This window comes from Mus caroli, chromosome X (genome assembly GCF_900094665.2).
Source record: "Mus caroli chromosome X, CAROLI_EIJ_v1.1, whole genome shotgun sequence".
NCBI classification, from domain to species: Eukaryota; Metazoa; Chordata; class Mammalia; order Rodentia; family Muridae; genus Mus; species Mus caroli.
Genome location: NC_034589.1, coordinates 10,245,446 through 10,273,070, shown reverse-complemented (window position 1 = coordinate 10,273,070; position 27,625 = coordinate 10,245,446). Strand labels below are relative to the sequence as shown.

The following is a 27,625-nucleotide window of genomic DNA, read 5'->3' as shown; positions in this document are numbered from 1 at the left end:
GGGTGCAGGCAATCTCATAACTAGATGAAAGAGCTACAGGCAAACAATAGTTTCTGTGAAGGAGAGAAGCAGATTTCGATCTGCTCCCATACAAAACGTACTCAACAGGTTGTATTTATAAATTTACTTATAGTAATAGTAATTAAAGAATAAAAGATTAGGAATTTGAGGACTTGGAAGGAGGAGAGTGATGGAAATAATATACAGAAAATACTTGCTTATTAAATTCTTAAGTAATAAGTTTTTAAAAAGCTCTTCTTTCCTTAAAACTTCTCACAAGAACATTAACTCACTATCTTTTAAACCTGATGATGAGTTTTAAGGTTCCTAAAAATGGCTGCTTAGTCTCTAAGCTATACCATTTCTAAGAGCAAATGCACTGCCATTTAAACTTTCAGCAGTTTCTGTGACAACTCAAACATTGCAAGTACTTGGTCTGCTTCCAAATTAGCCTTGCAACAATTTTCTTCTTTATTCTCTTTTTGTTTGCTTGTTTTGAGAGAACAACTTATTATGGATCCCAGACTAACCTCAAAGTCACCATCTTCCTGCCTAACCATGAGAGGTACTGGGATTCTAGGCATGGTCCACCTTATCAATCTTCCAGCCAACAGCTTCCCAGTGCTCCGCCTCTTTCTCTACCCTTCAACCCCGTGGTCCCTGTTTCTAGCTGCTTGAATGTTTTGCCCTAACAGTGTTCCATTTCAGACATTACCAAACTATGATTCAAAGTTGGCTCTAGGAATGGCTGAGCATTGGTGAAGTTAGAGTTAAACACATTAAATTAACAAACATGAAGAAAGAGAGGAACTGACTAGTGTAACCCCAAATATAACTGGTATAAAAAGACTTTCAATTCCTAACAATTGTGCAGTTAACAAAATCAGAATACAAGAAGTTGTGAAGGACATCTTCTTTTAGTTTCATAGGATGATATCCAGGCACAGTAATGCTAAACATGTACTTCATAAAAACAGTCAGGAAGTCTCCTAGTGAATTTCATGATCTTTTGACTTAATACTACAGACTCTTTCTGGAGAGTACAAAATGTGTATTGAAGTTCATCACTTCCTTTTGTTCAGATCAGTTTGTGTCTCTTCCATTAAATTCAATGGCATGGATGTCATTCCCAGTTGCAAAAGGGACTCAAGTTCTCAGATTATTTCTCTGTGCTTTCTTGCCTTCTCCCTTTCTTCATTTCTGTGCTTCATTTTTCTCCTTTAATTTCACATTTGTGTATCTATTGGTAGCAATGAATTCATCTCCCTACCCATCTTCCTATCATGTAGAGACTAGTACAGAGGCTTATAATGCTATATACTGAAATGTATGGTGTTTTTCAAACACAGTCTTTGTCATGTGAGGGGATATGTTGCTTTCTTTTTTTAATCACTCATTTTTTTCCATCAAGACCTCATGTCATGTTTATTTTTAAAACTGTAATTAGGCACAGGCTTTAGTGAGTGATTTGTGAAAAGAAGTTGGGTCACTGTTTGCAGAAAATCTTTGTGCCCCTCACATGTCTAGGCAGCAGTCTCCTGGGTTACATAGCCATTAACAATAACCAGGCTACTTCTAACCAGACTTGGTGTTTACATTCTCTAGATCCCAAAGCAGCTCACTAAAGCAAAATATCAAAGGCTCCTATGTTGGTATTACAAGGTGACAGAATTTCCCAGTCTCCTTTCTCTGTCTCTGTCTGTCTGTCTGTCTGTCTGTCTGTCTGTCTGTCTATGCTCATTTTCTCTCTGTCATTTCTCTCTGTCTATCTCTGTTTCTGTCAGTCTTTCTGTGTGTGTTCTCTAGCCCCCTTGACATTATCACCAATGTTTTGTGGCCAGCCAGCGGCTCACATGTCTGGGTTCTAGTCTGGAAAGGCATCTTGGAATCTGCAAGAGTAGAGGGGGGGCTAGGCGGCACGATAAAGATGGAACCAAGACAATCAGTCTGATCAAGGTTCGATTTTACTATTACGGTACTAGGTTATGAAGCGGGGGAAGGGACCCTTTCCCACCAAATCATCCTGGAGTAAAGTTGCAGGTGACTACGTGTTTGACTCTGGAACAGCCAGGCGGCAGGCAGCAGCAGTGGGAGTGGCAGAAAGATAGGGCGGCAAGCTCTGCCCCATGCTCTCTTCTAGCTAACACTGAAACCTGAGCAAACAGGTTTCAGGCTGGGGAGGTTACACCAATGAACTTCTGAGTCATCTTACCATCTTGCACTTTTCTCTTTAAAGTGTTTATTTGTGTGTGTGTGTGTGTGTGTGTGTGTGTGTGTGTGTTCATGTGCATGTGTGTGCAGGTGCCCACAAAAGAGGACATCTGATCCTCTGGAATTACCAGTGGTTGTCAGCCGCCTATTGAAGGTGTTGGGAGCTAAACTCCTCTGCAACAGCAATATGTGATGTTAACCTCTGAGCCTGAAAAACATACTTTTCTAATTCTTGTCCTCTAGTATGAGACACCAGGTAAGATCAAGATTTTCAAATTCTTTTTACAAGTAAACCAGGCCAGTAAATTTCATCCTAAAAATATTTTCACAAGCTCCTTGGACACCACCTGGGAGTTGATGCTTTATATCCAGTCTTCCTTCCTCTGTTTTCTGAGTTATGAATAGGCTAGGAGATTAGCATTTGGCTACAGCTAAACTCACATGCCCAAACTAAACGGATCACAGGAAAAAAGGAAAAAACCCAAATGTTGTTTTCTGGTTGTATTAACTTCTAAATTTCCTTCCACTTTGCTTTGATTTCTTTAGACTAGAATAGAATATGGTTATGATTAGTTCAATTCAGAATTTTTCCTTAGGTTACCCACGGAAATCATTGCTGATATTCTTAAGGAGCTAAGCTCAGAGCATAGAAATACATTCATTTTAATTTCTTTTTGTCATATATAAATATATATATGTATATGATGAGTTATAGATAACATATATTTGTATTTGTTGTGTATCTATAATGAGTGATTTATTATTATTATTATTATCATTATTATTATTATAGCTCAAAACTGTCTTGTCTAGTCAAAATAAAATCTGTTCATATAAAGTTTCCTCGAAGTCTTAATAACAGGTCAAAAGAAAATTTGAAGTAGATTTTGATAATATATCTAAAATAGTGCTAGGGAAATGCTTAGTGAAGAACACAGGCTGCTTTTCCTGAGGAAATGGGCTTGACTCTCAGCATCCACATGATGGCTCACAACTGTCTGAACTGTTTCTTGGGGATCTGAATTATTCGTATGTCTTCTGTGGATACAAGGCAAGCATGTGGTATAGACCAGTACACATGAAATTTTTAAATTCTTTTTGAGTTACAATTACAACATTTCCTTTCCTCTCTCCAAATTCTCCCACATGCCCCTCCTGACTCTCCTTCAAATTCATGGCCTCTTTTTCAGTAATTGTTATTGTATAAAGTATTAAAAACTAATAATACTTCTTATTGCATCACTATCCTTAAAAATATATCAGTTTGCTGGGCAGTGGTGGTGCACGCCTTTAATCCCAGCACCCGGGAGGCAGAGGCAGGCAGATTTCTGAGTTCGAGGCCAGCCTGGTCTACAAAGTGAGTTCCAGGACAGCCAGGACTATACAGAGAAACCCTGTCTCAGAAGAAAAAAATATATATATATCAATTTATAATCTTAGTTTTTTAATGTAGCTAATATAGAGTATTGATAATGCTATATTATGCATGTTTTTTGTAACAACCTTTGTAGAAACTGACATTTAGTTGTTTTATAACATATACTATTCAAATTAATCACACATGATATTCTCACCCTGCGTCTAATAGCTAACAGATTAGAAAGCAGTTGCCTAAAGGGTCAGTGTAGTCCACATACTTTCTTAAAATATTATAAATCCATCTTTAAAAACTGAAAACATCACTGTAAATCCTAGTTCTCACAACATAGGCCTTATAATACATTGCAAATTGACTTCACTTATGCTGTAGCTGCAGATATATGCCATCAGAAAAAGCTTGGAAATAAATAAAAAAGGAATTGCTTATATACCTTTGGCTTCCTAATGGCAGCTTGGACTTTACTTTGGGAAAGATCTCTTATATGCACAAGGTGATAGTATGTCCCTATGACCTTGGTACTTGTGAGCAAGATGGAACTAAAAGAGGGTAAAGTAACTAGGGAGACAACTGTAAATGAAGGTTTTGAATGTTTCCCTAAATATCAGAAGACTGGAGAAACTGAAGAGAAAAACTTTATGGCAAGCATTCAAAGCTTTCATATATGGTCCATATTTTTTTAAAGGAAATAGAAATCTTTTAATCATTTCTTCATAACTGATATTTACTTGCATTTGTCATGAAAGCATGAAGTTTACAAACTTGATACTTTGGCTTACTGATTAGATGCAGATCTAAAGGTAATTTTTTTTTCCAGTGGCCAACAGGCTCAGGAGCTTTTTTTCAATTTTTCAATTTTTTATTAGATTTTTTTTCATATTACATTTCAAATGCTATCCCGAAAGTCTCCTATACCCTCCCCTGCGCCCTGCTCCACTACCCACCCTCTCCTACTTCTTGGCCCTGGCGTTCCCCTGTACCAGGGCATGTAAAGTTTGCAAGACCAGGGGGCCTCTCTTTCCAGTGATGGCCGACTAGGCCATCTTCTGCTACATATGCAGCTAGAGACACGAGCTCCGGGGGTACTGGTTAGTTCATATTGTTGTTCCACCTATAGGGTTACAGACCCTTTCAGCTCCTTGGGTACTTTCTCTAGCTCCTCCATTGGGGGCCCTGTGTTCCATCCAATAGATAACCGTGAACATCCACTTCTATATTTGCCAGGCACTAGCATAGCCTCACAAGAGACAGCTATATCAGGGTCCTTTCAGCAAAATCTTGCTGGCATATGCAATAGTGTCTGTGTTTGGTGGCTAATTATGGGATGGATCCCAGGGTGGGGTAGTCTCTGGATGGTCCATCCTTTCATCTTAGCTCTAAACCTTTTCTCTGTAACTCCTTCCATGGGTATTTTGTTCCCCTTTTTAAGGAGGGACGAAGTATCCACAATTTGGTCTTCCTTCTTCTTGAGTTTCATGTGTTTGCAAATTGTATCTTGGGTATTCTAAGTTTCTGGGCTAATATCCACTTATCAGTGAGTGCATATCATGTGAGTTCTTTTGTGATTGGGTTTCTCACTCAGGATGATACCCTCCAGATCTATCAATTTGCCTAAGAACTTCATAAATTCATTGTTATTAATAGCTGAGTAGTACTCCATTGTATAAATGTACCACATTTTCTGTATCCATTCCTCTGTTGAGGCACATCTGGGTTTTTTTACAGCTTCTGGCTATTATAAATAAGGTTGCTATGAACATAGTAGAGCATGTGTCTTTATTACCAGTTATAACATCTGGGTGTATGCCCAGGAGAGTTATTGCTGGATCTTCCCATAGTACTATGTCCAATTTTCTGAGGAACCACCAGACTGATTTCCAGAGTGGTTGTACAAGCTTGCAATTCCACCAACAATTGAAGAGTGTTCCTCTTTCTCCACATCCTTGCCAGCATCTTCTGTCACCTGAGTTTTTGATCTTCACCATTCTGACTGTTGTGAAGTGGAATTTCAGGGTTGTTTTGATTTGCATTTCCCTGATGATTAAGGATGTTGAACATTTTTTCAGGTGTTTCTCAGCCATTCCGTATTCCTCCATTGAGAATCCTTTGCTTAGCTCTGTGCCCATTTTTAAATGGGGTTATTTGATTTTTCTGAAGTCCAGCTTCTTGAGTTCTTTGTATATATTGGAAATTAGACCTCTATCAGATTTAGGATTGGTGAAAATCCTTTCCCGATCTGTTGGTGGTCTTTTTGTCTTATTTACAGTGTCTTTTGCCTTACAGAAGCTTTGCAATTTTATTAGGTCTCATTTGTCGACTCTTGACCTTACAGCACAAGCCATTGGTGTTCTGTTCAGGAATTTTCTAGGGTTGATATTTTAATGCATGCAATAGTATATCCCTGACTTTGACCAACTCAGGAGATAACAGAATAGGACCAAAGTGCTGTCTGTGGTCATTGCCTTCAATATGACCTTAGGAGAGGCCAATAAGTAAAGAGTATAGAAGGTGGGGGCCCTTGTCACCCATTTCTTCCTTCAGTATGTTTGCTGTGTGAACAATCATGTGTGAAAATACTGCGGAGAGACAAAGATCTCTGTACTGCTGGTCTTTACTGTTTTCTCCTTTTCAAGTTGGCAAATGTTAAGATCAGGTGCTCAAGATACCTTCTTACCATGTGCACACTAGAAAAAAATACCACAATACCTAAATACCTATAACATAGGCTACTGCATAAAAGCAAGTGTGTACTTAACAGTTGTTGAAGCTTCCATTAAAATTGAATATAATAAATGAAATACCTGACATCTTTTTGAGATTTTGCTATTTGCAAAATCTAAGCATTTTATATGCCTTAAATATTTAAAGGTCCCATGGTTAGTATCAACTATTCTTTCAAATGAGTGCATTGGAGCATAAAGCATTTATGTGACCTAGTCCAGATTTCCAAGCTTAAGTAAGTGATAGAAAGGGATTCAACATGATATTATAGAGCTTAAGGCATGTATCACTAAGGCTTCATGAGGTCAAGAGTTGGTGGAAACTTTACAAGATTATGCCTAGTAGGAGAGGTATCACTGAGTTGTAGGAAAGCTACTCTTTGAAGAGTTTAAAGTAGTTCTCACAGAAACCTGTGTTATTACCTTGTCTAAGAGACAAGAATGGGACCAGAGAAATTGCTTAACATGTAATACCAAGTCTGACTATCTGGTTTCCATTCCCAAGACAAACATGGATGAGGGAGGGAATCCACTCCTGCAAATTGACATCCACACACTTAACACTGTGGCATGAGTGTACATATACACGCCTGCACAGGCACAGGCACACGTACACACACACACACACACACACACACACACACACACACACACACAGTGTAATAATGGACCCAAACTGATTACTCCCTATACTCTTTGCCTTTCTTTCTCTCCCTGTGATTTCTCCCTCCTCACATGCACTCTTGCTTGATATCATTGTCATTTCACAGGTTGTGAGAGGTGGCTCAGAAGAGCTGAGAAAATGTCTATATAATATTCCTGACTATTCAAAACTATAAGATAAATTAACCTTTTCTTCTTCATAAAATACCCCCGAGGTATTTGTTATAGCAACAAATAACACACATACACAATATTAAGCCGTCACATTCCATACCCAACCTGGGAACTTAAAAGATATTAAAGCTACTAATTTCAATAAGAGTTCTGGATCTCTGGATCTCTGTGTCACATGAGACAAACATAGAATATACATGTATCTTAGGTGGGATATACATATATCTTAGGTAGTTTATACATGTCTTATGTTCAGGTTTCTACTACAAAGTATAAACATACAGTTGGAGGTTGGAGGAGGCACTGTTTTACATATATCATTTTTCAGCAGCAGGAAGATAATAAAACCATATGCTTAAGATATATCTTTGTGCAGTAGCTGTTTGGCTTGGAAGAATGCCTCTGATACTGAGTGACATTGATTCTTTGGATTAGAAAGGATGTGAGTCCATCTTAAAAAAAAACAAAACAAAACAGCTTGCTTTAAAGCTGCCTCTTCCTTCTGAGGTCAGAATAGCTATGCTGCTTCTATTTTGAGGACCTCATCTTTTTCCCTGATTAGTTCAGAGTCTTGGTGACATCTTGCCTATGTATCCAGGCCAGAGCTAAAGTTCCTTGACTATATAACTCTGGGAGAAAAACCAGTAAAAAATATAGTTATTAGAAGAATGAATAAAATTTGATCTTTATCATAGCCTAAAAGTGCCTAAATGTTATTCCCCTATCAACTTCCTGACTAGGCTCTATTCTAGCCATTTTTACTATTATGTTTTAAACAGCATTTTGCAGTGTTGTGAAGGCTGATTACAAATTCATAATTCTTCAATGTGGAGAGTAGGATTGTAGGCGTGGACTGACTGAAAATTATGTTTAAGTCACAGCCTTAATTTTTACTCTGTTATTCTTTCATTTTTAAAAGATTAGTATTTATGTATTTATTTATTTTGCTTTTTCAAGACTTGGTTTCTCTACATGGTCCTGGAACTCACCATGCAAACCTCAAACTCATAGACATGCACCTGCCTCTGCTTCCTGAATGCTTGTATTGAAGACATGTATGACTACACCCAATTCAAGATTAATGTTTTTTAATTATGTGCATGTATGTGTGTGTATGTGTATTTGTATGTGCATATAAATAAGGTGTTTGTAGAAGCCAGAAAAGACTGTTGGATCCTGTCTTAGAGTTTCATGGCTGTGAAGAGACACCAAGACCATGGCAACTCTTATTTAATTGGGGCTAGCTTACATTTTCAGAGGTTTAGTCCATTATTTTTCATGGTGACCAGTATGGCAACATTCAGATAGATGTGCTGGAGAAGGATCTGAGAGCTCTACACACTGATCTGACTGCAGCCAGGAGAGACTACTATGTAGGTGCTGAACACCAAACCTTGTTTCTATAGGAGATGTGTATGTTCTCTTAATTGCTGATCCAAATTCCTGGCCCCTATTTACTCATTTTTAACACAGAATTTTAATAAAAAGCCCAGGATGACATTTAATTTGATATGTAGCCTGTAGTGGTTCTAGATTTATAGTCCCTTGCCTCATCCTAACAAGTATTGAGATTAAAGGTGTGCACCACCACACCCAGCTTCACTTTGCTCTTTTGTGTGCCAGGTTTATTCTTATCTCCTGGATTTTGCACTTTGAAAAAGAATAAAGGTGGCTGACCAGTCTTGCTCCAGTGGAGGAGATGGGGGTCCCATGTCTCATTCCCTTTGAATCTGGGAGGATTCTGTTACTGCTTTAACCAGAAGGACTTGACAAACGTGATACTGTTCTAATGTGGGCGCAGCCTTAGGAAAGTGGCATGTAGAATTCTCTGTAGAATACTCAAAACTCAGAACCCTGAATTATACATATCATGGGAAATGTCCAAATAGTCTGAAAGTATTAAGCTAGGGAGGCTACACATGGATACCAAAATTACCTATTCCAGTTTAATATAGCTTTTCAGCATTTAGTATCATATTATTAGCATCAGGATTGAAGCTATCCTGTATGTCCAAGCTGAGCCTAGATTCCAAGAGTCTAGCCATATCACTATGTGACAAGGCTTCACACACAAGAATCACTCAGCTGTGCCCAGTGAACCCACACAGAAACTGTGAACCATAATTAAATTGAGGTTTTAAAGACAGTTAATTGTGGGGCTATTTCTCTATGTAGCAATGGCCTAAACATACTTGTTACTTCCTCCACTTGGAAAGGCATTCCTTAGCCATCCTAAGAAGTACCCTCCTCTACCCTAGCTGGTATTTTTGTATCCTCAAGTTATCATGTATGTGTGTGTGTAAGCATATATATATATATATATATATATATATATATATATATATATATTATATGTGTGTATGAATATATGTGTGTGAATATATCTTACATATATGTGTATGTGTATAAGTATGTATATATCTTATACACACACACACACACACACACACAGAGTTTACCCCACAGCTTCAGGTGTGGAAGTGTTGAAGGCTTGGCTCCAAGTTGATGATTCCATTTTTTTCAGGTAGTGGAAAACTTAGGAAGTGGAGTCTAGCTGAAGGAAGTGATTCTCTAGATAGAGGTATACCCTAGAAAGATAAACTTTGTCTTCAGATTTCCATCCACACTGTGCACACATTTCTGCTACCTAGACAACATGAAATGAGCAGTTTTCTTTAGCTATTGTGCTCCATCCCACCACAAGCCCAGAAGCAATGGAGCTAGTCAACCATGGGCTAAGAACTCTGAAACTGTGAGCCAAACCATCTTTCTACCTTAAAACAGTTTCTTGTATTTTTCACAGTGACAAAAGGTGACTAACATGTTGCCTCTGCTTTATAGTTTTGTCATTAGATGACATTTTTTAAAGCTTAAAACAGGGGCCTGGAGAGTTGGCTCAGCAATTAATCAAAAGTGTTTGCTGCTCTTACAGAGGGCTTAGATTCTCTCAGTTCAAAACTACCTGTGTTTCTGGTTTCACGGGATATATCGCCCTCTTCTGGCTTCTGTGGGTACTCACTGCATATATGTGGTGCACATACACATAAATGAAAGTAGATAAACTTAAAAACAAAAGGCTTGAAGTTATATACATATTTGTGTTTTACCTTCTCTTTCATGGCACAAGTTCCAATATGTAAGAATCAAATAAATATATATATAGATTATATTATATACTAATATATTCTATTAGATCTATAATTATTAATATAAACACATTATATATAACATTGTTATATTAAATGATAATATAATTAATATAGTAATATAATATATTGATGTATAATATATTAATGTGTTTATATTACAAATATATAATATATATTTTTATTTTGTACATGTGTGTATATGTATGTATCCACTTATATGTTTCTCTTTTCTTTTTAGAAAAATATTAATTTATGTGTGTGTAGATGTGTGAATTTGTGGGTGCACATACATCAGTATGCTGGTAGAGATAAGAGGGCATTTCTGAAGTCAGTTCTTTTTCTTTTTCTGTCAATGGCCCCTAGAAATCAAACTGAGACTTAATAAGCAAGTGCCCTTACCCACTGAGCAATCTAACCACCTTTTACATTTTGTTTGTTTTAACATTTATTTCATTATTTGTTGAGAATATTATATAGTATTGTTTTCATATAATGTCCACCCACACTCTCACCCTCCAACTCTTTCCATATCCTCTTCCCTTCACTCCCTGTCAAATTCATGCCCTCTTCTTTAATTATTGTTGTTATATGTGTTAATGTATGTGTATATGCATGTATATCCATGAATAGAACCTGATGACTCAATTTAGTGTTCTTCCCATATACCTATGTTTAGCACTGATGACTTGGAATTGGATAAGTTATCAGAGGTCTCGTCCCTGTAAAGACTGATTTTCCCACTTTTTGCAGCCATTAACTGTAGTTATTCATCTAAGAATCAGGCTTTCTGAAGTTTTCACCATATGTGTCGAGATGTCAACTGAAATTGTCATTATGTGCATTGTGTTCAGGCAGCACTTGCATCAGAACAAAATTCTTAGTAGTCTTTAAGTAATTGCTTCTTGCAGAGATAACAGGGGGAAAAAAGTATCTCTGTTTTCCTCTCTGTGAATCTGTTCGTTTCAGAGCATGATTGGGCAGATGCCTTTGGTGACAACTACAATATTCAAGTCACAAAAAAATCTAGTACATCTATTATGATGTCAAAAAACTAGGAAGGTTCTTCAGCTTAACATTTCTAGTAAAGTTTCTATATAAATCTCACAAGTGAATGCTATCTTGTATATTTTAGTTACAAATAAATTGCAAATACACAGGTAAGCAAAATGTTTCAAACTACCCTGTCCTCATGGAATTTTCACATTACCTGAGAAAGGCACACAATTAACTAATAAAAAGTATAAAAATTTATTAGATGGCACTAAAAATTTTGATGTGATTGGTGATATGCCTAGCATGTTCAAGACTCTGGATTCTAATTTCTAGCACTTCTGAAAGAAAAATGTTAAAAAATAAATTTAAAAAAGAAAGAAGAAATAAAAATCTTATATATAATAAAAATGGTATAAATTACATTCTTAATTTTTTGTACCAAAAATTCACATGCTTGCCTGGAGATTTTTTCTTTTTTGAGTTGCCTCTTAGTTTGATAACTCTTAACTCTGATGAGCCTTTGACTTGATTTTCAAGTGTATTTTCGAGTTAAAATTCAGTTATTCATCAAGCTACTAAATTATGAAAATGACTTTGGCTTTTATATTTATTTTCCCATGGCAAGACTTAATAATTTCTAATGAGGATTTGAATTTTTCAGCCAGGTCTTAAAAATGCCCATAAACATAAAATAATACTGTATTAAAACAACTGTAATAAACAAATATGTGTGTGTGCCTGTGCACACATGTGGGTTATATATGAATTATAAGGCAACAGAGGCTGGAGAATGTGGGGGAGTATGAGAGGAATATGCCACTAAGTAGGGAAGTCAGAGAGGACCTCTCCAAGTTGTTAACCTTTCAAACAAACTTTAAGCAGGTATGCTTGTTAGGACAAAAAAAAAAAAAAAGTTCCAGCCAGAGGGGATGAATGACAAAATTGAAGCCTGGAGTCTGGCATGTAACAATCTTGAGAGCAATAAGAACCTTGTGTCCTTAGAGAAGAGAAGTCAAGAAAGCATAAGGAGAAAAACAATTGTTTGCTTCTAAGACCACTCTCAAGCAAAACAAAACAGAGTAAAGGAAAAAGCCAGCTGTCATCTGTAGAGTTTTCACTGGTGTAAACACTTCATTGCTGATGTTGCACTTCTCATCTTTGACAGAGCCTAATTGTTTCTTATGAGCATGCACAGGTTTTTCCACTTTGATATGAGGTCAGAGTCATGAGAGCTGGATAATGGAGAGCGCAGTCAGTTGGTGTGAAAATATTAATCATTTCAAATAAGGGATTTGAACATGTAAGGATACCAGCATCCACAGAGAGTTCTAGTACTAATCGCCCATAGTTACTCATGATAAATGTAAATACCAACTGACCTGATAGTGACTGTTCCTTTGAAACAGTGGTGTTTTAAAAAGCATGAACGTCAATCAAAAGTATTCCTTTAGTGAGCAAATTTTAATATTCCTGAAAATATTCTTTCATATAAGCGGATATCTCCAAGACATTTTTTTCTCTTGGTCCAGAGTTTCCCTCCACGAGTCACAGTGTCATTTCTAGATTTTTCCAGCATAATTTCTCTAATAATACTCAGCATGATCGGTCCTGTGCCTTTCTTACTGTCTCAACAAGTAAATGTCTCTTCAATCAACACAATTTCCAGACTAACAATTTATGGTCATAGAAGCAAAGTGCCTGTGAGAGCCAAGCAGACATTTCTTTCTGTGACAGATGCATCCTCTGACATATAGATATTATTTTCAGGCATTAAGCTACCTAGGGGGAATCTTCTGACTCATCAAGGTGAATTTTAGTTTGTGCCTCTAAAAGAAGTCCAAATTTCTCCTTAACATTTCTCTCTGTGTGTTCATCTCTCTGTTTCTCTCTACCTCTGTTTCCATCTTTCTTTCTGTTCCTCCCTTCTCTGTATATATGTGTGTGTTCTCTAATCCCCTTGACATTGTCAGCATCATTAATTATCAACAATGAACTTCTGAGTCATCTTGCCATATTATTTGTACTTTTGTGCCTTTATGTCTCCATCTAAAAGGATGTAATACTATTAGGTTTTAAAATGAATACAGTTTAAGAGAAAAATACTGAGTAATATTGTCACCAGCAAAGCTACTGAGGGACCCTGAAGATTTTATGATTATCTTAATAGGAAGGATAGTTCTTTTGGTTTTCTGGGAAATGCACTTTTTTCATTAAAGCATTTATTTTTAAGTGTGTGTATATGTTTTTTTCTAGGCAGAATTTTAGATATTGTGATTGTGCAACCTTTTATTTAAGCCAACATTTCACCTATACATTCCAACTGTTGCTAATTATTTGTCTCTAATTTTTGAAAAGCACATTATCCTGGTCCAGAACACTCATGTTGCTTAATATATTAGGGATATTTTAAAAATTACATGGTCTAACCAAAGGAGTGGTATTTACTGAAATATTTTAGATGCCTATGCCATTTGATCAAATAAAGACTTAAGTGTCTGCAAATGAAAAGAGTGAAAAGTCAGCACAGATAAGTGGTTTGTAGCTGTGAACATTATTCTCCTTTGGAAACAGCCTCTTGGCATTAGCATTCTGTCCTGGTGGTTTGCTACGTGATAGGGCGTGAAGTGGCTGATTCAAGCATCAAAAGGATTCAGAGTATCCTTGGGAACACAATTGTATTCTTTGAAGTCAACAATCTAATTTGGGAGACTTCTTGTGGAATCCAGACTTGCCTTCATCAGCAGGTGCATTCAAAACAGATATGGAAGGAAAAGAACACAAATGATAAATTCTTTTGAGTTACAGTTTTTAGCCTTCTACTTTAAACATTTACTCTTTCAAGAGAAATTAAATTTGGGAGTTGGTGGTGAAGGTCATATCCAAGAACACCCACACATTAGGCAAGTGCTTTCCTTTTGAGGCATATTCCCAGTCCTGAGAAATTAACTGTGTTCACAAAGCAATCATGCTGCTGCCTTTGATGCTAAAGAATGCCTCTTCTTCAGAATTACTAGTCAACCAATCATTCATCTCCCACCCACCAATCCCTGTGCCTGATGCTTATCAATCATCAATTGCATCTATTGTACTTTTGTGGGGACACTGTGCAAGGATACAGATTATTGGTTCCTTCATTTAAGTGGCTGGAGATAGAAAAGAGATAATACAATATCCATACAATAATATCAAAATTGCATGGGAAATATGGCTGGATATTCAGAACAAACAAGAGTTTTAGATGCCTCTTCATGAAACTGAATCTTATGATCTGGGCCTAGCAAATTTCTTTAACTATCACTAGAAATTAGAAGAGAGTATTAGCCAAAAGGTTCCATGATGATGCCTCACTAAGATCAGGCAAGATGCCTGACCAAACACAAACTCAGCCAATTTTTTCGACAACCACTTTCTTTTGGCCACCTGGAAAATCAAGTTCAGGAGTTTGGATTTTTTTCTAAAGAGCAAAGGCACCTTTCTGTTGGAGAAAAAAGGAGAGTAGGGCTACTTCTTTTTCATGCCTCTATTATTGTATCCATTTTTTGATCTCAGGATACCTACTATGAGGCTCTGACTAATGGGAGCACCCTTCCTCACTATAATCATATAATTCCCCATTTCAACATTCACATGTTAACCCCTCAGTAACATCTTCTATGACCACCTTATTTAAAGTTGCAACCAACCCCAAGCTGCCAGTGCTTCCTGTTTATCCTCCCTACTCTCTTTGTCTGCTTAGCATTGTTCCCTCTCCAATCCACTACATGCTTTTCTTACTGCCCTTTTGTTTCATTTATTTCTTATACACCTACTAAAATCTCTACTTGCTAAAGACAGGAGATCTTCTGTATATACACTTGTTAAAACACTGCCAGGTACATGGGAAGTGCCTGTTGAATGAATAAAGAAGTTGGTGTGACAACCATTTGAGGATGAGTTAGACTGGACTTTGGATGGAAAAGGAAAAAAAATTGCAAAAATTATCTGGGAAGTCTTTCAACTGATCATTAGCTTCTGCCTTGCTTGTAAGAATATGAAATGATTATTGGAATCAATGCTTACTGGATGCAGTGCCTCCGGAAACCTTCTGTAAATCAGCTGAGATGTTGCTCTTAGAGACAACACCTGAAGTCTATTACTATTATAGGAAGTTTATTGTATTTCAACCATGCATCCAGGAAGCTCACTGATACAGAAAAAGAAGAACTCACAAATCATAGGTTAAATTCTTATCCTAATACATGGAATTCAACACATGGAATTCATACAACGGCGGACAAGTTATCAAACCCACTCTAGGAACTAAACTCCAAATGGAATATTCTATTCACATACTCTGTGCCTTGTTGTGAAGATTAAACTACACAATTTAATCAAAACTATTAGCTCATACCTGGCATGTTGTGTTAAATAATTAAGAGGTTGGAAAATTTCTGATCAAGGGCATAAGCCTTAGAATATGTGAATTAAACTCTTGCTGCCACTTAGTTATGAGAAGTTCAACCAATAACTTTTTTCATCTCTTTGGCTCAGTTTCTCTAGCTCAAAAGGGTAGTCTTGTGCCTGTGTCCTGCAGTCATTATGAAGTACACAGAATTGGGTAAAGTACAACCAAGAGGCTACTGCAGAGGAAGTAGCTGTTGTCATGCTTATTACTATTACCTCTACAATGCCTGACCTGCATTTTACATCTCCATCTTCCCCATCTATCCCTAAATGAACAGGGTCAGGTGTTTCATAAGCTGGGATGATGTTGGCAGATTTCAAAACCACATCTGCCCCCTTGTGTTGATGCTCTCAAAAGAGAATCTCAATGCCAGGTTGAATGTATATAAATATGAATGATGGCCGCAAAGCCAGCATGCCAACAGAGGAAGAAAAATATTTGTCTAAGTACAGCCTGTAGGTCTTTGTCTCTTTTACCCTGTGGGAAAGATTAAATTTCTTTTCTCTCAACCTAAAACTATAGATCAAAAGTAAAGAAAGCTTGGTTCTGCAAACACATTTATGATCTAAGTATAACCTAATTCATATGTATAAAAGTGGCCATACTATACAATGACAAATGAACTACCTAGGCTCCCATGACCAGGAAGGCAAGGTTTCCATGTACATTTGAAGTGACATACTAAGAAAAATGTCATCCTTAGGGATCTTGATCTAAGTAGAATGGGGCCACCTATTTCTGCTGGCAGTGACTCTCACCAGCATCAAGAACAAGAAAGCTATAGAAAGCTGATAGAAATGTGAGGCATTACCTCCAGGTAAGAGGGGAAAAAAGACTCGTAGGACTTTGGCACTCACTAGTAATAGTGTGTCACCAAGCAAGCCTGCTTTGCTTAAGTAAAGGTTCCAGAAGACTGGGTTCAAATAGTTTTGTTTTTTTTTTTTTCAGCCTGGCAAGTCTTTACAGGCTCCACAGTAAGGCCACATGAAGATCCAATTGTTTCCTTGCTTTCATCAAGTTTACCATAAAGATTGAATCTAAGCCTTCTTGCTAGAAATTCAGACATAAACTAGCAAGTGTTTGCTGAAAGGACCCTGATATAGCTATCTCTTGTGAGACTAGGCTGGGGCCTAACAAACACATAAGTGGATTCTCACAGTCAGCTAGTGGATGGATCACAGGGCCCCCAATGGAGGAGCTAGAGAAAGTATCCAAGGAGCTAAAGAGATCTGCAACCCTGTAGGTGCAACAACATTATGAACTAACCAGTACCCTGAAACTCTTTACTCTAGCTGCATATGTATCAAAAGATGGCCTAGTCGGTCATCACTGGAAAGAGAGGCCCATTGAGCATGCAAACTTTATATGCCCCAGTACAGGGGAATGCCAGGGCCAAAAAATGGGAATGGGTGGGTAGGGAAGTTGGGGGGAGGGTATGGGGGACTTTTGGGATAGCATGGAAATGTAATTGAGGAAAATACGTAATAAAAAAAAAGAAAAAAAATTTTAAAAAAACCACAAAAAAAAGAATTTACCCAAAGAAAAATATTTTTGAAAAATATACATGGCTTCATGAGTAAGATGAGGTTGCTTAGATGACAGTTTATCATGCTCTTAAACCCTCAGCCACAGCCATTTAGCTTGTACATGTGCTTTGTGCTGTGTATGACCATTAGTCCTTCCTGGCACACACTTGTGAGATAGAGTATGACTCTGATTCTAAAGTAAAAGGAACAAGAGTTTGCTGTGTCTCCACAGTACAAATACTTGCCTAGTGTGCTTGAAGGTACGTGCTGATTTACAATTGTCTGTAAATCCACTCACATGAGATCTGTTATCTTTTTTCTGGCTATTTTGGCAGCAGGCATGTACCTGGTATAAATACATATATGCAGGAAAAACATTTATATGCATAAAACAAAAAATAAATCTTTTAAAAGGAAAGAGAACTGAAGCTGACAAATATTGACCCATTTGTTTTTCATTGTAGAACTATCACATTTCAGAGCCATTCTGAATATGCTCTAGTAACCTTTAAAAAAAGCCATCATATATCTCTTCTCATGAGGTTCTGTTCCAACTTCTCTCCAATTCATGTTGTAAAAACGATTAAGAATCTCACATAGCTTTTTTGTGGCTCTATAATTGCTACATTAGAAATAGAAACTGAGAATTTTCTATTTACTTATTAATCCACTTAAAGTCACTATAATAACTCTATTTCAAACATGGAGAAATTGAGATGATGCCCAACTAGAAGCTTCTTCTCTACTGACTGGAAGTTGCAGTGCTGGAATGTACGGTGTGCACACTACTAGGGTAGAAAAGTAATCATTAGTATCACCCAGCTGCAAACCCTGAGACATAACAGCAATCTGCATGCAAGATGCTCATGCAATAGTGAGACAAACAAGGGGGTAACACACTACTTTCTAAAATTACAGATAAGTCCCACACCATGAGATGCAACCCATATGTGATGCTTCTAAAGTGGCCAATAACCTGAGACTACATAGGTCATGGGCCTTAGGGGAAAGTCTACAGCTAATTAGTATGCTAGAAGAAAGTAGCAAAAATGACTTATTTATTTATTATTAATCATTCCATTCATTTACATCTCAAATGATATCCCACTTCCCAGTTACTCCTCCACATCCCTCATCCCACAATGTCCCTCTCCTCCGTCCTCTTTTCCCCTATGAGGGTGCTCCCATACTCACTCACCCTCTCCCATAATGGTGCATATATATATATATATATATATATATATATATATATATATATATTTAAAATCTGTTTACTTATTAATCCATGCCTCATTCAACTCTCAGAAGCTTTTTTAAAGAAGATTGTAATTAGCACAGATACAGAACCAGACAGTGTGATGAGAGTGAGAGACTTTGTAGCAATCAAGCCCTAAATGGGATGTTTAAAAAAAAAAAACAAAACAGAATTTATACTTCATTGAAATATGATACCTGTATATTCTTCCATCATCACTGTAAAGACGAATAAATGACTATATTCACAGACTGTTTGAAACTTCTTCTGTTAAAGATTACAGACAATAAGAGTCCCTGGATAGCATTACTCATACACGTTCAATGCTATACCACTCCTGGGCATATACCCAGAAGATGCTCCAACATATAACAAGGACACATGCTCCACTATGTTCATTGCAACCATATTTATAATAGCCAGATGCTGGAAACAACCCAGATGTCCCTCAACAGAGGAATGGATACAGAAAATGTGGTAATTTACACAATGGAGTACAACCCAGCTATTAAAAACAATAACTTCATGAAATTTGCAGGGGTGGTTTTAATCAAACTCCTCCCTTCAAGGCTCAGGGATCTATGCAGAAAAGTATGAAGAGAGATTGTAACATCTGGGGGTGATGGGTGGCTCAAAGGAAACAGGCTTTTCTAGATATAACAGACTGATGCATATGCATGTATGAATATATATTCTCAAACTACATTGTATGAAAAAATTAATAAGATGTTTTAAAATGAATACTATGGGTGAATAGCATTTATATACACCTTTTGCATAGCTTGTTCACACCCAGATTCACAGACAATAGCTGGATGTTCATATCTGCATTAACACTTAATACATTGAAACATGTTGTTTGGAATGAAATATATAAAGAAAAATTTCTTTCATGTGGATGTATAGTTGGAAAATGGAGACCCCCAATTCAACTGCATCCATGTTAGGAACCTGGAGGGATCCTTCAACCCCTTGATTGACAAGGTTTAATGATTCAGAACATGTTTAGAATATAAAATTGGCTGAAGACAAGCAAAAGATTAATTGCTAAAATGCTTGTACTTCAACCACCAAAGGCATAAATAAATGGATGAAAAAGCATTTTGGGGTATTTATAACCAGGATGGATTTTTGCTTGATAAAAATTATGTTTACCTTGTTTTAGCTTTACATTCTGTAGTTCTAGGAATCAAACCCAGGATATGATAAGAAACTGTTTTACCACAGAGCTATACTCTGTGCCATAAATATTTTGTCCTCATAATTTTCTTTATCAACTAGAATTTTTAAAATGGTGTATTGTGGTATGTGTGTGTGTGTGTGTGTGTGTGTGTGTGTGTATGTGTGTGTGCATGAGAGAGAGAGAGAGAGAGAGAGAGAGAATATGTTTTAAGTGTGCAATATTTAAATCAAAGATAGCTAATAATCTTTTCTATTCAACCCTGCCTACTGTCTCACAATTCCCCACCTTCCCCGAAGTATCTTTGAAAGATCTTGGAGTTTTGGTTTTTTGTTTGTTTGTTTGTTTTTATGGACTCCTACCACCTATGTCCCCATTTCCCCATAGGTCCACTTCCCTGTTCTCTCTGGGGAACCAGGAGGACAATGTAACTTTCTCTCAAACACCCTAATCCTTCTGGTGTCATAGTGCCCTATGTCATAGTGGTTACTTTGGGACACTTATTTAACTTTGGTCAAGGTGCTTTTGATATTAATCATGTGTGTGTGTGTGTGTGTGTGTGTGTGTGTGTGTGTGTGTGTGTAGAAAGTTAGAGATAGAAATAGATTGGCTAATGATTATTTCCTGAAAATTGACAAAGTTCCCATCCTCTATTCTCAAGTACACATGTACATTGGTATGCATGAGAACACACATGCACACACATACACACTCTTAACCTACATACCTACTATAAATTAAATCGAAAGTTTTTATGTGTGACTTGTAATATTCCAAAGTAGTCACTTAAACTTATCTGTGCTTTATTTTATTAACCTATGATAGAAAAATTACTGTGCTGCATCACATGACTATTTTGAGGAAAAAACAAAAATGCAATATGGAATTAGACTTTGTAACTTGGCACTTCATGAGCTGGGGGCTTATTCTGATGTCTTTTCATGATTTCTTCAGAAGGACCGGCTGTCTTGGATAGAGTTCAAAAGAGTAACAATTGCAGGAATATTTATATCATAGCTAAATCTGAAGTCCAAACCTCTTGCAGGACCTTTGGTTGTGTGATTTTATAAACTTCCATTTCCTCTCTCTCCTAGTTATTCCCTGAAGATTAAAGCTTTGAGATTTTTTTCAAATGAGTCCAACAATGCCCTTTCCTGTGTTTATCAAGAACTTTCCCTCATCTAATAAAAGCATCCTTACTTTTATGAATTTAGCTAGGCTAAATGATTATCTGTTTAGATATAAGACATTGAGGACTATGGTGTTCGACATGGTGTTCTTGATATACAGTGGTCACCAATTTGCTCACACAGACTGACACTTCTCTTTAGAATTTTAAATACAACCCCTTTATAAGAATATGGTTAGATTAGGATCACTTGGCACTTAGCCTCTACCACCATCACCTTGCAGAAATCTTGTGGTTTAGGGAGCCCTATACCTTATCTTGGATTTTATTTCACCTAAATCTCTGAGCTGCAGTGTGGTAAGCAGAGTTGTGTAATAGACCTGCCAGCACCCCTCTGTTCCACGTGATGCCTTCTGTGCAAAGGTGTTGTTCTTGGACAAAGGAGGAGAAGCAGGCATCTCACAAGGCTTCCTGCTTAGAAGATGAATGTAGGAGCTGCAGGCTGCCATCTTTGGGTGAAGTCTGAACTGCAGGTCATGGTTTGTTAGTTAACCCTGCTCTGGCCTAAAACCAGTCTTTCTCCCTTTTCCAGTTCAAGCTAAAGAGTCTGGCTTGGGGGGGGGGTCTCCTTTCTGAATTAATTATCTTGTACTCCCTGTAACTTAAGAAAAAATAATTAGAACATGGAATGGAAGGAATTCTACTAACTGGACTTCTCTGAATTTGAATCATATCTCTTTTCCAAGTGTCTGGCCTACTCTATAGGCTTTGGCCATGTCAATACCCTCCTCACATTGAGCTACCCTCTCTTTCTTTATCTGACTCTTTTTTCCTTGAGAACTCATTCCTCCTCCTGACTCTTATGACCTATGGGGGAAAAAATAGATCAACATGGTGGCAAGAATTAGCATAAAACCTCTTCTCAGTTTGCTTCCCAATTGCCCTGACTATAAAATCAATACAAGAAGAATCATTGCTGAATGGCTGGGAAGCTTATTCTGATTCAATTGAAAGACATTGTCCTATGACACAGCCTAACATCTGACTGAGGTTTTTAAATAGACCTAAAAAAAGATTTGATATGTATCTTTTAACTGTCATCAGCAAGTTAGGCCCCCCAGGTGTGAGCTGTATGTTGCCTTATTGTCAATATTTTATGGGGTTGTGTTCCTATTTCTCTATGTCAATAAGTTGCTCTTTCTAGTGGGGAGAACTAGCTAGTATCAGAGTGCTTTCGAGGGAGACCTGGGGTTCTTTATTTATCCTCTTAATTTCCATGACTTCTGAAAACGCCTGTGTACATCTAGACTTCTGAGTCCCTGGAAGTGCTTGGTGGTCCTGTTTTGTGGCTCTTCCTTCACACATGTGCTTTCTTGCTCCTTCTAATTGGCATTGTGTTTATAATTGTAATTTTCCAATTCTCTGTGTATATAATCATGTCTGATTCTAAGCTGTTTACAAGTATTGTTGACAATAGAGATACTTTTTGGTTACTCTGTACTGGCATTTAGATTTTATATAGTAAGGATCCCAATTTCAAAGACAAACCACTTTACTCTGCTTAACTTGTCACCAAACTTATTTGTATGAAAGAATATTCTATGCCAAAAAGTTGAACAGGATTCTATGGAGACAGGTGCCAGAAGATTTCAGTGTGTGTTATATATCAGTCAGTCACATATAAATAGCTAATATGATTTTGCTCTTTAAAAATTGCCAACTTTACAGATCTAACAAGATTTGCACTGTTGTAAATCTTTCCTTTTAAATATATTTATCTCACAGGGAAAATCATATGCCTTCAGGGGCCCATTTCCACCAGTATGGAATCCTATCACCTACCTAGATAGTAACAACCTCTGGAGGACAATGGATGAGATGGGCCAAGAGGTAACACTTTCTAAAGCTGTTTTGACTACATATGTATTTTTCATTAATTCTCAGAAGAAGAAAAAGGTGCAATGTATCAATAATCCTATGTGCATAGCATAGTATCCAACACATACTATCAATAAACATTAGTGAAATGAAAGAATTTGTGTCTAACTTCTAAAAGAATGAGGGATATCACATAGACTGTTATTTATATACATTTGATGGGCAAGCAGAGAAGTATGAAACCAGTAGGGCTTCCTGGGACGATATTTCTAATTTAGAGAATCCCCAGAATTCAGAAGTTTCTTTGATTCTCTAGTACACCCAAATGTGCAGCCCACGAGTAAATAAATAACGTGGAAACTTTTAACTGAATACTCTTCTGACTTTGAGACAATTAGCAGCAGTTCTTTGAGCCCAATTAAAGAGGTAAATTTATGAATGACCATTGTAAGTTATTAACTTAATTCCCTTTACGTGTAGCTTCACTTTCCATGGTTGTTTTTAATCTATGACCAATTGCAGTTGGAAAATATTAAACAGACTATTCCAGAAACAGAGACCATATTCACAGAACTTATTACAATACATTGTTATAAATGTTTTGTTTTATTTTTGTTAATATATTGCTGCATATAATGTAGCAATTAAATTTTACTATAATATATTCATATAAGAAACATATTTATTCTTAAGGAACAGTATTATAAACTGAGTGCTATAGATCTATGACAGAAGAAGCACACAGGCATTGAGGTTTATGCTATTTGAGAAACTATTAAGGGTACTTGGAAAAATTAAATTTTAAACGTTTTCTTCTCTGAATCAGAGCTGTACTGTTGTTCAAATAATTTGCTGAATGGAAAACTGTCTTCTTCTTTTTTCATTAATGCATTGGAACGTAGATTCCCAGTGATGCTCCATGGAAGGCACCCCTTGCTGAAGAGTGGGACTACATGACAATGAAAGAATTGCTAGATAAGATCTGCTGGACCAAGTAAGCTCTTTCAATTTGCAAAAGCAGTTATTGTAACAATGCTTATTTTGGTTTTGTTGTTGTTGTTTGGTTGGGTTTTTGGTATGCCATTTAACATACATGAGGAAAGAAAGTATCTGCTTAATGTCTAAACCCATACCACTGGCTACATGAAGACTTGAAAGATACTGAAACTAAGTATTCCCTTAAAAATAGATCTATTTTATCACTTTGCTGTAGTTTTGCAAGACCACAGTGCTATTTTCCTTATAAAGTCCTCAGAACGATCTAGAATAAGCCATCTTTTTAACTTAGAATGTTTTAAAGACCAGTGGTTTAGCAGTCTCACTTACCAGGTTGTTGATGTAAGACTAGTTTTGTATTCCTTACTGGTGGTTCAGATAGCATAGGCATTTGAAACATCATTTGTGATATAGTGCAAATCTTCAGTGTTTATAACAGTGACTTCTAGGTAATTCACACCCATAGAAGAAATGAATGAGTGGGTCTACTTGTCCCAATTAGTGAAAAAGCTGTAGTGTTGAAAGAGGAAAAGTGGAAAAGATTGCAGGGCTTCAACTTCAAGCCAAATTTAGGCCCATGAGTAATAGAACTGGGTGACAAGTTCAAGAGTACTGTCCTGTAATGCTAAATCACATTTCTTAAAAATCTATTTGGCTCTGGACTTGGTACTTTCACATTCTGGATGTTAAGGAAGGAAGTGATAACACTGGCCACTTATAATAAAATCAAGGTTTTGATGTATCTGAATCAACAGACATGTCTGAATAACAAGACAGGCTTGTTAATTCAGCTGATAATTCATCTTAAAGACAGTGGAAACAATAGAGGGAGAGAGGGAGGGAAAGAGGAGAGAGAGTGAGAGAGAGAAAGAGAGATGGGCACCCAAAAGATGGGATAGACTAGAGGTTTTTAAATTATGTTATGGAGGAATACATAGTAGTTTAAAAAATAATATAAAACACATAGAAAAACAAGCTTCCATACAGTAGAAATGGTGATATATACAATCCCCCATTTGAAAATCGTCTTATTTATAATTTGATTTATAATGGACATCCATGGCCAAATATTTCCTGAAAAAGGAATTATACAATATAAGTGTCTATTACTGTTCTGTTGGACGTTTTGACTACCTCAAGGCTTTCAATATTATCATCATTATATAATATGCTGCATATTATATAACATGCCTTTGAAAGCACTTCATTCTGAAATGATCACTTAATCCATTAATTGATGCCTTTTATGCATTAAACCATTTAAGAACACTTATCTATGCTATCAAAAACTTGATATGAGAACATCAGTTATAATAGAATTTATTATGATTGTAATAGAACTCTGTTTATTTATAAATTTTCTAGATTTCCAATCTACATTTGTTCTAGATCTTCTGTGGTGCAAAGCTTTTAATAAATTCAGTTTGATCTTTTGTCCTCAAAGAGCTTTTAGGCACCTTCAAAATGAGACCAGTTATGGTTCTTTGAGATTATGGAGACTTGCGATTTACTGCCACAACCTTGACCTCAGCCTCCAGTTAGTGAATACCCTTGGTTGGCAACTCACAAAAAGAATGTTGAGATATTTATGTAAACAAGAATCAGAACATTTTCTAATTATTCCTAAGCAAGATATGTATGAGATCATTTGTTGACTTTAGAGAAAAAGAAAAACACCCAGAATAACTGACCTATTACGATTCAATGTAAATCACAAACATGTTCAAAGCCTAATGCTGATCATTTCTCTAGTTGTAATTTATAAAATGATGTTCAGAAGAACAAAATATATTTTCAACGTGGTCTTATATATGTAATTGCCTTTTAGAAAAACTATATCTAAAAAAAGAGACACATCAAATGAGACTTATATTGCCTTTTGGGTGACAGAAGTATAGAAAATACTCATTGCCTCTTTTTTTATATTAAGAATTCCCAAAGGATATCTAATGTGTATGTATTTTTATAGAGAAATTTAGTATATCATATATCTTTTTGAAAATCAACAAGGCAAAAATTATAAAATCTGATTATATTAAACTGCTTGATCTTTCCTCCCTTAAATGCTGTAAAGCTCATTCCTTTTCTTACTGAAACTCACAGAGTAAATCAAACAAAAGATTAAAAATGTACCTGCCTGACACAGAGAGACACAGTTACCCTCCTTTATCTGAAGCTTCAATTCATCATCATTAGTCTTTCTCCAGAAAGAACATTTTTCATCATGGGAGACATAAGCTACATTCAAATATATTTTATTTTATAACTTGTGATTTCTTATCTTATTATTAGCTATTGCTTATTTCTCATTGTGTCTTAATTATGAAATTAAAGGACACTATAGTGCTCAGAAGTAAACCTAAATCTTCAGACATAATGGGCAAGCTGCATCTCTAGATCATAGATTAAATGTTATCAGAGGTTTTTAAAATGCAATGGATAGGTGGTTGGAGAAATGGCTGACCAACTGAGAGTGGCTATTGCTCTTGTAGATGATGTAGATTCAGTTTACAGCACCAACATCAGGTTGCACATAACCACCTGTAACTCCACCTCCAGGAGATCCAACAGTCTTTTTTGGCAGCTGTGGGAGGAGAAAGATAGCAATAGAAATTCAAGTTGATTTCAAAAGTCTTGACTTTAACTATTTAGTGAGTGCTGAAGCCTTTTACCAAGATAAAGATTGGGGGAAGACAAGCAGGTGTGTCGGAGCAACTGATAACACAGGATATGACCACCATCAATTCTGAATAAGGTGTTTTGTTTAAGGAGACATACATACCATATTTCTTAAATCCATGTCCTCATGTTTTATGATATTGAATTCCAGAAGTTTGCTAAATTGTGTTAAATGTAGCCAAGAAAACATATTATTTGATGACGCTAGAATCTTAAGAAGACTGATCTGCATTTGCTAATCACATTCTTGTTTCTTCCTGAGCAGATCTACAAAGCAGATTGCCACGCTCTTTGTGAACCTGTGTGTAACTGCAGAGACCCACGAGGTCTCTGCACTATGGTTCCTGTGGTATGTGAAGCAGTGTGGAGGTACAACCAGAATCATCTCAACAACCAATGGAGGACAGGTACACACTCTCCTAACACAAAACCACTACTACAGAAATGGTTGCCATTCTACAATCATGAAATGGTGGTGCATGAAGCAAACTTGTGGTTTGTCATACTTCACTGGGGTAGCTTCAAGTAGCTTTCAAAAGGGACCAGTTGATGTCAGGTATCCAGGGGCCAGCATAATTTTAAGACTGGGCTCCTCAGAAAGTTCAAACAAGAAAGATAGAAATGCACTTGAATTTTAAAGAATATCCAATGCTTTAGGCTGTAGCTCAGACCTAGAACACTCCCTAGTACAAACCAGGCTCTGAATCCACCAGCATTAAGAAAGAAATAGAAATAGAATAGAATAGAATAGAATAGAATAGAATAGAATAGAATAGAATAGAATAGAATAGAATAGAACAGAATAGAATAGAATAGAAAAGAAAGAAGAGAAGAATGTTTGTAAACACACTGCACATATGAGAATTTATTCTTTATTTATTCAATGCCTGTTCGCAGAGCATTTTTAAGCCATGTCCCCCACCATTAGACTATAAATTAGACAGAAGATCTTTTTTTTCAAAACAACTTTTTATTAGATATTTTCTTCATTTACATTTCAAATGCTATCCTGAAAGTCCCCTATACCCTCCCCCTGCCCTGCTCCCCAACTCACCCACTCTGACTTCTTGGCCCTGGTGTTCCCCTGTACTGAGGCATATAAAGTTTGCAATACCAAGGGGCCTCTCTTCCCAATGATGGCCGACTAGGCCATCTTCTGCTACATATGCAGCTAGAGACACGAGCTCCGGGGGTACTGGTTAGTTCATATTGTTGTTCCTCCTATAGGGTTGCAGACCCTATTTAACTCC

The 27,625-nt window shown here is 36.7% G+C and overlaps 1 protein-coding gene across 1 annotated transcript in view; it reads left to right on the top strand.

Moving 5' to 3' along the window:
• The window catches only part of Maob (monoamine oxidase B), a 109,676-nt gene that overhangs the window by 53,166 nt on the left and 28,885 nt on the right, over positions 1–27,625 (top strand). Inside the window, exons 4-6 of the mRNA XM_029473500.1 lie at positions 22,608–22,712; positions 23,603–23,694; positions 26,641–26,782. Of these exons, the coding sequence (XP_029329360.1) occupies positions 22,608–22,712; positions 23,603–23,694; positions 26,641–26,782 (339 nt within the window). The remainder of the gene's footprint in view (positions 1–22,607; positions 22,713–23,602; positions 23,695–26,640; positions 26,783–27,625) is intronic.